This window comes from Haplochromis burtoni, unplaced genomic scaffold, assembly GCF_018398535.1.
Source record: "Haplochromis burtoni strain Fernald_Lab_line unplaced genomic scaffold, NCSU_Asbu1 Contig_95, whole genome shotgun sequence".
NCBI classification, from domain to species: Eukaryota; Metazoa; Chordata; class Actinopteri; order Cichliformes; family Cichlidae; genus Haplochromis; species Haplochromis burtoni.
This window is the reverse complement of record NW_024582456.1, coordinates 1927271-1940204: the sequence shown is the minus strand read 5'-3', so window position 1 is coordinate 1940204 and position 12934 is coordinate 1927271. Positions and strand designations below refer to the sequence as shown.

Sequence of the window (12934 nt, the reverse complement as noted above, 5' to 3'; positions counted from 1 at the left end):
GGCGCGGCCTTAGGGAGCATCAACAGGAGCCTGTTTTTCCTCCTCCGCCACCCACCAACTCTTCACACAGACTGATCTTTCACCTTTTTCCTGCCCTGCAGGTTTTGCTGTTGAAGAATTTTAATCAGAGTTGCAATAATGGATTTTTTCTTTCCAGAGAAGAGAGGGGAAATATGTTAGAAATGATGTTAAGATTTAGTAATATTCTTTTTCCAACCAATTACTCGTTTATATTTTGGGCTCCCCCATGAATCTCAAAAGCAGAGGAGGAGGCGCAAGATCCTCTGCCTCCATGGAAAGAGACTCCTCTGATCAAAACATACTTCTAATTAATCACTACTTAATGGAAAAAATGGTCTTGAACAAAAAAAAAAAAAAGAAGAAGTTTAATATCGCATTAAATATTCATCATGGTTTGTGTGTGGCTCCAGGAGGGGAGGACCACTGGAGATTGTGTGATGGGGAGGGATGAATTAGTCTGACTTATCTCTGTGGTCTTTTCATTTACTCCCAAATTAGTTTGTGCAAAAAAAGGGGGCTTCTAATTCCATTTCAAAACTTCCCATTCATTGTTTCATTACAACATACGGCTCAGTCATGCCAAAGTAGTACCAAATCAACCGATTTGCTCACACAAGACATTTGATCTTAGGGTTAAATGAAGGACTAGGTTATCATGTAATATCAAGTGCATATCACAATTAATGATGTTGTCAATCAGCGCTGGCCTCAATTAAAAATGAAGGTGTGAAGGTCAACAAAATGATGGCTTTCATTTAGTTTTCCTCGGCAGAACGATGCGGGCTCAGAGGAGACTCCCACTTCTCTGGCTTTAAAGCTTTTGCAGGGATCTTTAATGATTAACCAGAGACACAAACAGCAGTTCGTCGCATGTGTTCTGTAAATAAGTACATCTAACCCAGAGTGAAATTCAATATTGTCTGTGTTGGAGCGTGGAGGAGGAACATCATATTTTCCGCTTGTGCCAGATTAAGCTATTAGCTGGCTGAGACATGTGCTATTAGCACATCATAATGAGAGTAATAAAATCACGAAAACATCAATCGGATGAAAGAAGAGATGCTAAGATTAATTATGAAACAACACAACTGCCGTATTCATTTTAACAGTCCATGTTAGACTGCAAGCTATTATTACACAGATCTCACGTTGCCTCGACTTGCTGCTAAGTATTCTTCTTTTTTGTTGTTGTAATGTATTCCACCTCCTCACCCGAGCAGACATCACACCTCCAAGAGGAACATCTGTCAAAAGTCTGAATCATACATATCGCAGAGTATGTTTATTTGGAGGAGATCTCACCCCACACACACAGCAGCCTGAGAGGTGCTTTACTAAAGATAAGTCTGAGGTCTGATTATGTGCATTTTTGCTAATGAATCCCACTGCAACATTGTAACTCGGCTTGAAATCACAACCTTGACTGGAACGAGGTGGGATACGCTGCATATTTGAGGCTGGTATGAAGTCTCTAAGTAAATGCAGAATGAGGTACGTTTGCAGCTAACAGTGAAGTAAGAACGGGTTCGTTTGAGAAATGCTTTTAACATTTTAGGCAGACATTTGTTTTGATGATGGCTTGGTTTAGCATAAACACTGAGTATTATTTGTTGGGACTCTACGTTTGTCAAGCATCCAGAGTTTGGAAATATATATATATGTAAATATGTAGTCTGGTATAGTCTTTTTAGCAAAAGAAAAATTAAAAATGATCTGTATTTACTTTGTTTCATTTATAGATATCTGACACCTTACCTTCTTTGCTATAATGATTGTAGTATATCTATATAAGTCTGTATGTACTCTCTCCTTAACAGGTGGGCCAATCTGAACAAAAGTTTGCACAAACATTGCCATACATAGATTATTTACCATTATTAACATCTATATTTTCATCTATATTATAAATTCTTGGGGGGGGGGTTTATATCTACATTGTAGAAACAAACAGAAAACATCAAATATATGAAGCAAGATATATGGAATTATGTTACAAAGAAAAAATTGATAAATAACTCTAAAGATTTTTATATTGTAGATTCACAGCTGTGCCTTGTCAGGGTTCATTTGTGGATTTTCTTACCTTCTTAATGGTTGGGACCATTAGTTGTGTTGTGCAGAAGTCAGGCTGGTACACAGCTGACAGCCCTATTTGACAACTGTTAGATTTCCTATTATGGCAAGAACCAATCAGCTAAGTAAAGAGAAACGAGAGTCCATCATTACTTTAAGGACTGAAGGTCAGTCAGTCTAAAACTTTGAATGTGTTCCCAAGTGCAGTTGCAAAAACCATCAAGCACTACGACGAAACTGTCTCACATGAGAACCGCCCCAGGAAAGGAAGACCAAGGGTCACCGCTGCTGCCGAGGATAAATTCATCCGAGTCACCAGCCTCAGAAAGTTAACAGCACCTCAGATTAGAGGCCAGATAAATGCCACACAGAATTCCAGTAGCAGACACATCTCGCAGCAGGACCCGACGGCATCCCAGGTCGTATCCTCAGAGACTGCACATACCAGCTAGCTCCTGTGTTCACTGAGATATTCAACATCTCTTTATCTCAGTCGGTCATCCCCACATGCTTCAAAGAGTCCATCATTGTTCCTGTCCCGAAGAAACCCCACCCTGCTTCTCTCAATGACTATCGCCCTGTAGCCCTCACCTCAGTAGTGATGAAGTGCTTTGAACGCCTGGTCAGAGACTTCATCATTTCTTCACTACCAGACACACTGGACCCACTACAGTTCGCTTACCGTCCAAATCGTTCCACAGACGATGCCATCTCTCATCTCCTCCACACATCACTCACTCACTTGGACACTAGAAGGGGGAATTATGTTAAAATGCTCTTCATAGACTACAGCTCTGCATTTAAACCATAATTCCCTCCACACTCACCACCAAGCTGGAGCATCTGGGACTCAGCTCATCTATGTGTCAGTGGATCTCCAACTTCCTAACTGGCAGACCACAGGCAGTAAGGATGGGCGGACATGTCTCAGCCTCCACCACTCTCAGCACTGGAGCCCCCCAGGGGTGTGTTCTGAGCCCCCTGCTGTACTCTTTGTACACATATGACTGTGTGGCCACTACCAGCTCCACCACCATCATCAAGTTTGCTGACGACACCGTCGTGGTGGGCCTGATCTCTGATAACAACGAGACGGCCTACCTGAAGGAGATTAGGAATCTGGAGAACTGGTGCCAGAGGAACAACCTCCTTCTAAACGTCAGTAAGACAAAGGAGCTGATAGTGGACTTCAGCACTAAGCAGGAGAGGAACTACCAGACCCCCTGTCATCAACGAGTGCCCAGTGGAGAGAGTGGACAGCTTCAAATACCTCGGAGTTCACATCACGCAGGACCTGTCATGGTCCTGTCACATCAACACCGTGGTGAAAAAGGCCCGTCAGCGTCTCTACCACCTCAGACGCTTGAGAGACTTCCAACTGCCCTCCAAGGTGCTCAGGAACTTTTACTCGTGCACCATAGAGAGCATCCTGGCGGGAAACATCTTAACCTGGTTCGGGAACAGCACCATGCAGGACAGACGAGCTCTACAGAGGGTTGTGCGGTCAGCTGAGCGCACCATCCGCTCCGAGCTCCCTGACCTGCACTCAATCTACAGCAGGCGGTGCTGGACCAAGGCCAGGAAGATCGTGAAGGACCTCAGCCATCCCAACAACGGACTGTTCTCTCTGTTGAGGTCAGGAAAGCGATTCCGCTCCCTGAAGACCAACACAGAGAGACTGAGGAGGAGCTTCTTCCCGCAGGCGATACGGTCTCTCAATAACACCACCACACAGTACATTAAATGAGAAGGTTTTGTTGATCTGGAATAGCTCTGACTAGTACTTTATATTACTGTAACTTTTATTGTTTACTGATTACTGTTACTGTAATCACATTATATTTTTCGTAACACAGTAATGTCATGCATTGCATAGCAGCCAGAGCCTGACCTACAGCAGGTAACAAAGGCAGTGAGGGGCAGTCAAGCTTGTAGGATTGAAGCCTCCGTTTCTACCTGTTCGTGTTCCTATAGTAGAATGTCAGTGGAGCTTTCTTTAAAGTCTCTCTTTGAGCTGGTTTTCAACTTTTCTTTGTGTTGTCGGCTTTGTGTTCAAATGCTGAAACATTGAAAGAAAGGTTGTATGTATGTCCTCATTAGGAAAGAGATTTGTGTCAGTGTGTGGGACTGTAGCCTAAGGGTTATATTGTTAACTAGTGATTATGTGACAGTGTATTTCAGACCATCTTATGGAGTAACATGAAAGTAAAGTAATGAGAAGTGTAAAACCTTTTTTTTTTTCGCCGGGGAGTAATTAAGTAAGGTAAAGCATTACTTTTTAAGAAAAAACACTGGTGTTTAGTTCCAGCTTGATTTTAGGAGACTATTAAATGTAACAAAGATTAAAAGCCACTGTACCCTTTTTCATCCTGAGCTCACGCTGCACAGTCCTAACAGCCTTCAATAATAAAGTAGGGCTGCCTGTACGCAGCCTGAAAGGGTAGAAGCATGATAGAGAAATTCTACATCTGCTTGCTAACCTTATTGCTTTAAGCACAGCGAAACTACAAGTGACTCAGACTATGACAGAAACAATGTTCGGAGATCATTCTGAAATATGAAAATGAAAGCGTATGCAGCGGTACGAAGCTCCCTGATGTCAAACATCCTTTAAACATGAAAATATTTGTATTCTGTTGTGTTTCAATGCAATTAATTTGTCTTATCTTAGCAATAAAAGTATTTTAAAAAAATTTAAAAACCCTATGTATTTTTATAGAATTATATGTAATTATATTCCTTATATGCACACGAGATAAACATGCAATGTGTATATGTATACAGTATTAAAATGTAACACCTCAAATCTGCTTAATATTCTTGATCATACACAGAAGTCTTTCTTTCTTTTTTTAACATCACCACAGGCCACTGAAAAATTATGTTGTATAATAGCCATTACAGTCAATTCACTTAATAGTCTGTTTCTTCCTGCATTTTGCTGCAGTTGAGTTTTAATGGAGCTGACTGGAGTCCATTTTTCACAAAATCATCAGGTATGATAAAAGCGAAGCAGTGTACTTCTGTATGTCCGTGGATCATTGCCACACAGTAATTTTCAATTCTACCAAACAAGAAGACAACTGAGCAAAATAAAAATTAATGGCATAAAGAGACTTTTTTTTAAGGAAAAGACCCCCCCCCCAAAACACATTTCATTTGCTATACTGCACGTGCCTTATTTTTCATAGTGTTGTATTGTGTTGTCTATTGTGTGAGAGGTTTAGATCAGTGTGCACAGTCGGGTGTGCATTCACTGATGTAAACCCTCAAAGTTCTTTATCCCTTAGGATTATAATAATGTATGCATTGATTACTCACTAAATATGGCCTGATCTTCATCTAAATCACAATTATAAACAAACACAATTTGACTAAACTAATAACACACAAAATCAAAGTCTTTAAGGAACACATTCGGGAATAATTCACTAGAAACAATAAGTAACCTTGTTATTAATGACTCCTCCACTTCCATTAAGGAGATTGGATTTGAAGTGTGGGTTGTGGAGGTTCCTATCTCTAAAAATATGGCCATTCTAAGACTGCTTACTGACAAAGTCTGCACTGAAGACAGACTGGTTGGTGTGAGCTGTTCCTCGATCACAACAACTTTCAGCGGATCTTAGAAGAAGCATTATAAAGATGCACGAAGCCGTTAAAAGGTTACAAAACCAATTCTAAAGACCTGGGTGGTCATCAATCCACAGACAGACAAATTGTCTAGATAATGGAGGAAAGTCAGGACTTTTTTGGCTCTCGCTAAGGGTCCTGCAAAGATCACAGCAAGAGCACAACATGCAATCCTGAAAGATGTGAAAAGAGATCTAAGGTTAAAAGCAAAGCACCTGCAGAATTGTTTACAAGTGGCAAGGTCTTTATTCATGTGTCCACTATAGGAAAAACACTGAATAAGAATGAAACACACCACAGAATGAAACCACTGATCTACAAAGCTGTAGTTTGTTACACACTTTTTGTTGTCTGGACAAATAACACAAAAGTTGAAACTTTTTTTGGCTGCATGTGTGATTGTATGGATCAACAAAATTAAGGATTCTTAAAGAAGATGCTGTAAAATTAAGACACTGTGTCCCCAAGTACGCATGACTTGAATAGGGCCGTGTAATCAGATGAACTGAAACAGTTTTTAAAAGAGGTGGAATCACCCAACGTCATCCTCACTGTGGAGCAACTCTCATCAGCATTAATCACAAAGGTCTAATGGAACTTGTTATTGCTAAATGAACCTCTGCACACTCACTTTTTCACCCAACACTGTAGAGGATTTTTCTGTGTGTTCAATAAAGACAAGAAAAGCGTTCCAGTCATATTAGTTAAGTAGTCAAATTTCATTTGTCTGTAACTGTGACTTAGATGAAGTGAACACCTTATTTCATGACTAATCAATGCAGGAATCCAAAGGATTTCTTGCACCTGTAGTTTGCTAAGTGATGTGTTAAAAAAATGACACACACTTTTTTTTTTACTGGTCCATTTTACTGATGTCTGTAGCCTTTATTTGGAAACAAATACCAAAGACTGTCAAAACTCTCTTCACTTGACGGCAGCCAGCCTTCTGTGCATTTACGCAGAGATGAAGTGCAAGCTGCCATCTTGGCAAGTAGAGACAGTGTATGTTTATCATCCATCATGCTTGATACTTATTTCTGACATTTCGAAGGCCAGGCTCGTATTATGGTGTCCACAAATTAAACAAATGTTTGCTGAACAAAATGCGCCCCCAGATACAGAGTTCGTCCCAGGAAAACACTGATTAGGTCCACAGGAGCCATTAGTTTTTAATATAACCAGGAGGGGGACACTCTAACTGCAAATGCGAGGAAAGGAAAAACTAACAACTTCATGCATGAATGAAGCTTGTGCTGGCCTCGAACGCATCAGAATGTTGACAAACCCTGCCAGCTGGAAAATTAGTTGATTTTAAAAAGTAATTATTTAGGCTTGTCTTTTGGACAACAGTGGTGTCAGTCCGTCGCACCGGCAAGTTCTTTTTCCTCACTTCACTCACCTTTTTCACAGGCCACATTAATTATCTCTGAGCAGGATCTCCTCACCTTATTAATGCTTGCAGATTCCACCCTAGTACAAGAATTGCCTTTGGCTGAGACGGTGGGATTCTCACCATAATATTTTCTGAAATAACTTTGCAGGGGATTATCTGTGGGTGGACAGCTACCACTGCAGCTGCTCTATGAGCTCAGAAGTGGATAGCATACAAGGAAGAGAGAGGGTTTTTATTTTTATTTTTTTAATTTTTAAATAGTGTGCCACAGGAAGACCACAGAATCGCACGGTTCAAAGTGTTCATCAAAATTCACAGCCTGCGAGTTCAGTTCGCAGTGTCGAAGCCAACCTGCTGAGCTGTGCTGGAGTAAATCTATAGAAACAAATTAACTCCACGTCTGTTGGTCTGGGCATGTGCAGAAGATAACAGGCTTCAATTACAAAGCTCTTTCTCCTAATTGAAAATGCAGCTAATAGCTTAAGTGCTTGCTATCTGGAATAGCTAAAATAATGTGCGGGTAGTGCAGCGGATTCTGGCGTTTACAATACACTCCTGAGAAGAAGGTTTAAGCCCTCGGGCAGCCTTTTACAGCATCTCTCCCACCTTCATCTCACTTGCCACTTTGCACTCTGTGGCTCTTAATAAAAACTGAAAAATGAATTCTCGTGTGTCAGAAGAGACTTTGCCTGCATTGTGATGCAAATAGCCCAAGACACTATTGATGAGCACGATGGCAGCAACGTTCATAGCTAACGCACACGACGATCTAGTGGGCACATTTTTACAGCAACTTAAACAAGCACGACAAACCTGCAGGTGGTTTCACAGGTGTCCGGCTCTAGCATGTGTTCTTACATTGCATTGCCGTGTTTGGCATGAAATGTAACACGCACAGAGGTAACAAAAAAATGGAAAAGAAAAAAAATCCCATTACATTTTTAACAACTCATGCTGCTCCCTTGAGCTGTAGAGGGCAAGGAATAACAAAGCTGAGGGAAGTCTCGGCTCCTTACCTCTGATGGGCTATTAGTTATTCCAGCTAGCAGAAGCCCCATTAGGTCTGCCATTTAATGCTCCCACGCCACATTCGCACATGAAAGCTACAAGATTGATAAGCCGACCATCTCACCTCCAGCTTCCCTTGCGCTTGAGAAATGCTCTGCCACTGATAATCTGACAAAGAGCTGATTTAGCTACCCGCGCACCTTGTACCAAGTGACATTTCTGAAAACAATGAAACATATGTGTGCGGGCCTTTTTACAGTGACTTGAGTAAAGGGCACAGCAAGAACCTAACTGGTGCTACAGCACAATCCACTGACATGAAACATCTTATAAAATGCTTTACATGGTGCATGTAGAGTATAGAAAATGAGCTGTGCTGCAGCGAGATAAAACTTTGTCTCTGAGCTGCGCTGACACAGACAACAGAGAAGAAAGATGTCTTCCGTACTAAACAGCATGTCTGGTTATTCTGACAAAAAGGTGCTCGCAAAGATTCCAGCGACTCCACATCTTTCCCAGCACAACATGTTCTGTTAATCACACTTAACCACACTGCCAAATGAAAAAGAAGAAAAAAGAAAAGCTGCTGGACAAAAGAAGACAGATACAGAGCATTTGGAGAGAAAATAAAGAATACATGGGCAAAAAAGTGCCTAATTAAACACGAGCAAATTGATTAGCCTTTCTGTCTCGATCCCTTAGTGCCACGCAGGGGGCTCACAATCTGTCACATGGAGGAAGTCTGGTTTTAGTGCAAGGATTTTAAAGCCAATTCCATGAGTAAAAGTTTCACAGGAGTAAACAGTTTCTTTATAATGCTGAGATTAAACAAAAGTAGCATAATGCAGTCCCCTCCTGCAGCGTTACACAAAAACCGGGAAAAATGCAAGCCCAAATGCATAATTTATCTTTTATTTGGCTGCAGGCCTTCATAGTGTTCCCCAGCCTGTGGTGACTGTTTGAACTTTGTAAGTTAAACTAATGAGGAAAAAAACCTAAGCACACAATTGCTAAAGGCTAGGAGGGAAAAAAGCAAAGAAAATGAGATTTACAATCAGCTGGTGTGATTGTAAATATTGGCACACTTCAGACATTCGCAAACAAACATCAAGACTCACACGATTTGCACGTTTGCCGCTACAGCTGTGGCAGCAAGCACACAGGATAGGAGAGGACCATCTGCACAGTGACTTGATCCAATCGGTTTACACCGGTTCGTTCAGGACGGCAAGCAGTTTTGGAAAAATAAAAAGTCTGAGACTACACAGATTCATCAATGAGATGTTTTGTGTCAGGAGTGAAAGATGGAGCCACTTTGCGTGTAATGCATCTTACTGTAAGTTACCCATGAGGAGGAGCTGCTGCTGCACTCGCAGCTAATGGGTATCATATTTTAGCAATAATATTGCATGACTCAAAACAACAGCTGGGTAATCGAATGGAACTGAACAAACCCAGCATAATGCAAAACAAGTCACCATGCACTGCCCTTTGCGTCCTTATCCTATTACAGACAGAAGCAGAGGAGAAAACAATTTTTTTTTCACCCTGCAGATCATTAGAAAATTTACCTCTTATGCCTCGCAGTGGAAATGGATTTTTGGAGGGCAACGGTCATACCTCACATTCCCTGGAGCCTGAGATGGTGTATGTGTAAGGTCCTGTCCCATTAACCAGCACATCCATAGTCTCTGAGTGTGAAGGCTTGTAGTCCACATAGTACTCTTGCAGTGGTGAATTAAAGGAGCGCTCGGTCTCCCGTGCCTTTTTCTGGCGCTTCTTAACCGCAGAGCGCTGCTGAAGCTGTTTGATGCTGCTGGGATAGCGCTTCCACGACACATAGATAACCAGCAGAATTATAGCCACAGATAAGAAGAGGGCCACGCTACCGGCTATGATCTTGTGGAAGGACACATACTCGGTGTCTGGTAATGGGATAGTGGGGGAGGCCTCGGAAGGAGTTGGAGAGGCTGTCCTGTTCCAGGTTAGCTTTTTATCCACCGCAGACTGCGTGGGGAGAGGTTTCAGCTCAGGCTGAAACGCCGTTGTGAGGGGCAATGTCGTTGAGGGGATAGGGGTCGGAGTTGCAGTACAGATGTTGTAGGTCTCCACCACATCTGTAACTTTCTCTCCTTGTGCCTCCTTAGGGCTGGTACATATCATTGTAAACTCCTTGTTACCCTTGAAGGCTTTGAGCCAGGACACCAGAGGGCAAACGTTGGGGTTACAGTACCACAAATTACCGGCCAAACTGATGGTTGTGAGGGAGATCCAAGCATCCACTGTCTGCTGAGAGACATTAGTGAGCTTGTTGGAGTCCAGGTTGAGAGTCTGAAGGTTAGGCAGGCATTGAAATGTGCTTGGATCCAACACTTGGAGCTCATTTCCTGAGAGGTCCAACTTCTGCAAGGAAGTCCACATCCATGGCAGGCCCTGCGTTAGCAGTTTGATGCGGTTCCACTGCAGATAGAGAGCCCGCAGGTTAGTCAGGCGAGGGAAATGAGCGAAATTTATCTTAGAAAACTGGTTGTGCTCCAAATGGAGCTCGATGAGCTTCAGGAGTCCTGCAAAGGCATTACGTGTGAGGCTTCTCAACCTGTTGTAGCCAATATCGAGAAACTCCAGGTTACGGCAGTCGAGGAAAACGCGCATCGGGACTGTTTTTAGGGAGTTTGACCTCAAGTGTAAACTGAGTAGCTTCCGTAAACCCCAGAACTGATTAGGCTGGAGGACCTGCAGTTTGTTGTAGGAAAGGTCTAGATTACGCAAATTCGGGACGTCGTGGAAAGTGTTGTTTTTCAGCTGTGTGATCTTATTGGAGCTGAGAATCAGTTCTTTGAGCCTCCTTATCCCGTGGAAAGCCTGGCCATCCACGGCATTGATGTAGTTGTGGTCAAGATAAAGCCAAACTAGTTGACTGAGGCCCGCAAACTGGTGGGCTCTAAGGGTCACCAGGCTGTTATAACGCAAAGACAGGCCCTGTGTGCCGACAGACACGTTGTTTGGCACGTCACGGAAGGCATTGGACTCGCAGTATATTATTTTCCCATCACATCGACAGCTCTGGGGGCAGGGACGCTCACGGATGCCGCTTGGAACAGCAAGCAGCCAGGAGGGCACCACCACAGTGAACACAAGCCATCTGAAAAGCACAAAAAGTCCTGCAGACACACAGGAAAGTGAGAGATTTATGAGTACAGAACATGTATCACACAGAACCATGTAGACTACACGGACTAGAAGGGAATAAAAGAGATGAAAATAGAATGTGCACAATTTTTGAGTCGAGCAACTGAATATGTTCTGAGACATTTGCAGGGGGGGATTTTCCTGCCTACTTAATTTGCACTGGAGCATTCATGGCACACACACACACACACACACACACACACACACACACACACACACACACACACACACTTATGTTCAGCCAAAGTCATGCTCTTGGAAAGGTGATTGATAAACCACACGCATGATGCACAATGTGACAAACAGTTGCTGAGAGAAAAGCCTCCTTTCGGATTCCCCTGCCTGCAGTCATCAGTCATAAACCGCAGGGGGGGCACAGACGCCAGCGACACCAGCTCTAAGTGAATTGTAGTTAGGCAAAAGACAAAAAAGACTGCGCAGGAATGAACCCTTTAAGCACCCTGCGGAACAGATTTTGGCTATACATACCCATATTTGCTCGGTGTCGGCTCTTCCTCTTGCTCAGGGATCTCTGTTGCATGCGTCTCCGGTGCACATGTTTAGACGCACTCGGCGTTTTGCCCAAATAGTTGGACACTTAACCAGGACGCCCGTCTGCGCGGATAAAACGGACACTTTGCGCCGAAGCCGGATCCGCTCTACTTGCAATCGCACACCTGTCGGAGATGAGAGCAGCTCCAAAAGGTGTGCATCAGCCTCCCTGTCTGTAGTTTCCTACATTACCGCACAACATCAGCTCGATAACGCGTATTTTTTTTCTCCCGAAAGCCCTCGGATGGATGCGCTCAAGCTCGTATCCTCATGAGAGTGACAGTTTAGCGCCTGTCGTGGGAGGCTATTAAAAAAACAGTCTAAACACCGAGTCGCCAATTGTTGAATCTAGGTTAAGTGGCAGAGCGAGAGAGACGGGGAGAAAAAACACTGGAAAACGACCAAGTGAAGAAATCTGAGAGGGATAAACTGTGGTCCAAAGCCGATAAGTTGGTTATATCCCGCTTCAGGCGTGGACAGTGGAGAGAGAGTGAGGGGAAAAGAAGCAGGCTGCTGTGGATTAGAGCCGTTAACCGTCGCATTAAAAATAAATCAATTGTACAGCAACAGGAATGATGTTGGTGTTAGATTATTACGGAGCTCGCCGGTGCTCGGTTTCAGGACTTGAGATGCCCTCTTCTGGTCGCAGAGTGGCACTCCGCAACCGGAAAAACCTAAAGTAGACTTCATTGTTATCACAAACGCAGCCTGCATATCAATTATAGGCGAGGGAATGGGAAGCCTGTTAGCTTTTTGTGTGGATATTTGTGAAGATGTGCCGCAAGATGTGCGTTCATTAGAATTAAACCCCACCAAATTTAAGATTATAATGAGCGAAGAAATATTATGTAACTTTAATGCCCTGATTTTCTTTCTCTTTTTTGGGGGGCACATATGAATCTTAAGAGGCATAGGCAGAGGCAGTCATTATACAGCACAGTCCTGTTTAATATTCCATTATCTTTTGCTTGAATATTATTGCTATTTAAGAACCATTTGGCCGCTGGGGGTAGTTATTTGCGCCTTTATACTACTTAGTTTTCTTTGTAAGTCTGCACATATTTT

General features: G+C 42.9%; 1 protein-coding gene across 4 annotated transcripts in view; it reads right to left on the bottom strand.

Annotated features, from left to right (window-relative positions):
- LOC102296583 (leucine-rich repeat transmembrane neuronal protein 4) overlaps nucleotides 1-12658 on the bottom strand; it is a 61125-nt gene extending 48467 nt beyond the window's left edge. For 3 of the 4 annotated variants that reach the window (XR_006054623.1, XM_005927008.3, XM_005927009.3), the window contains exons 1-2: nucleotides 11807-12656; nucleotides 9700-11289 (exon numbers count right to left, since the gene is read on the bottom strand). Coding sequence is in view for 3 of the 4 variants with exons in the window: in XM_005927008.3 (XP_005927070.1) it covers nucleotides 9743-11289; nucleotides 11807-11858 (1599 nt within the window). In the remaining variant the exon portion in view is untranslated. Of the gene's footprint in view, nucleotides 1-9699; nucleotides 11290-11806 lie in introns of all 4 variants that reach the window. The other variant, XM_005927006.3, reaches the window with a different exon arrangement.
- Between the last annotated feature and the right edge of the window lie 276 nt (nucleotides 12659-12934).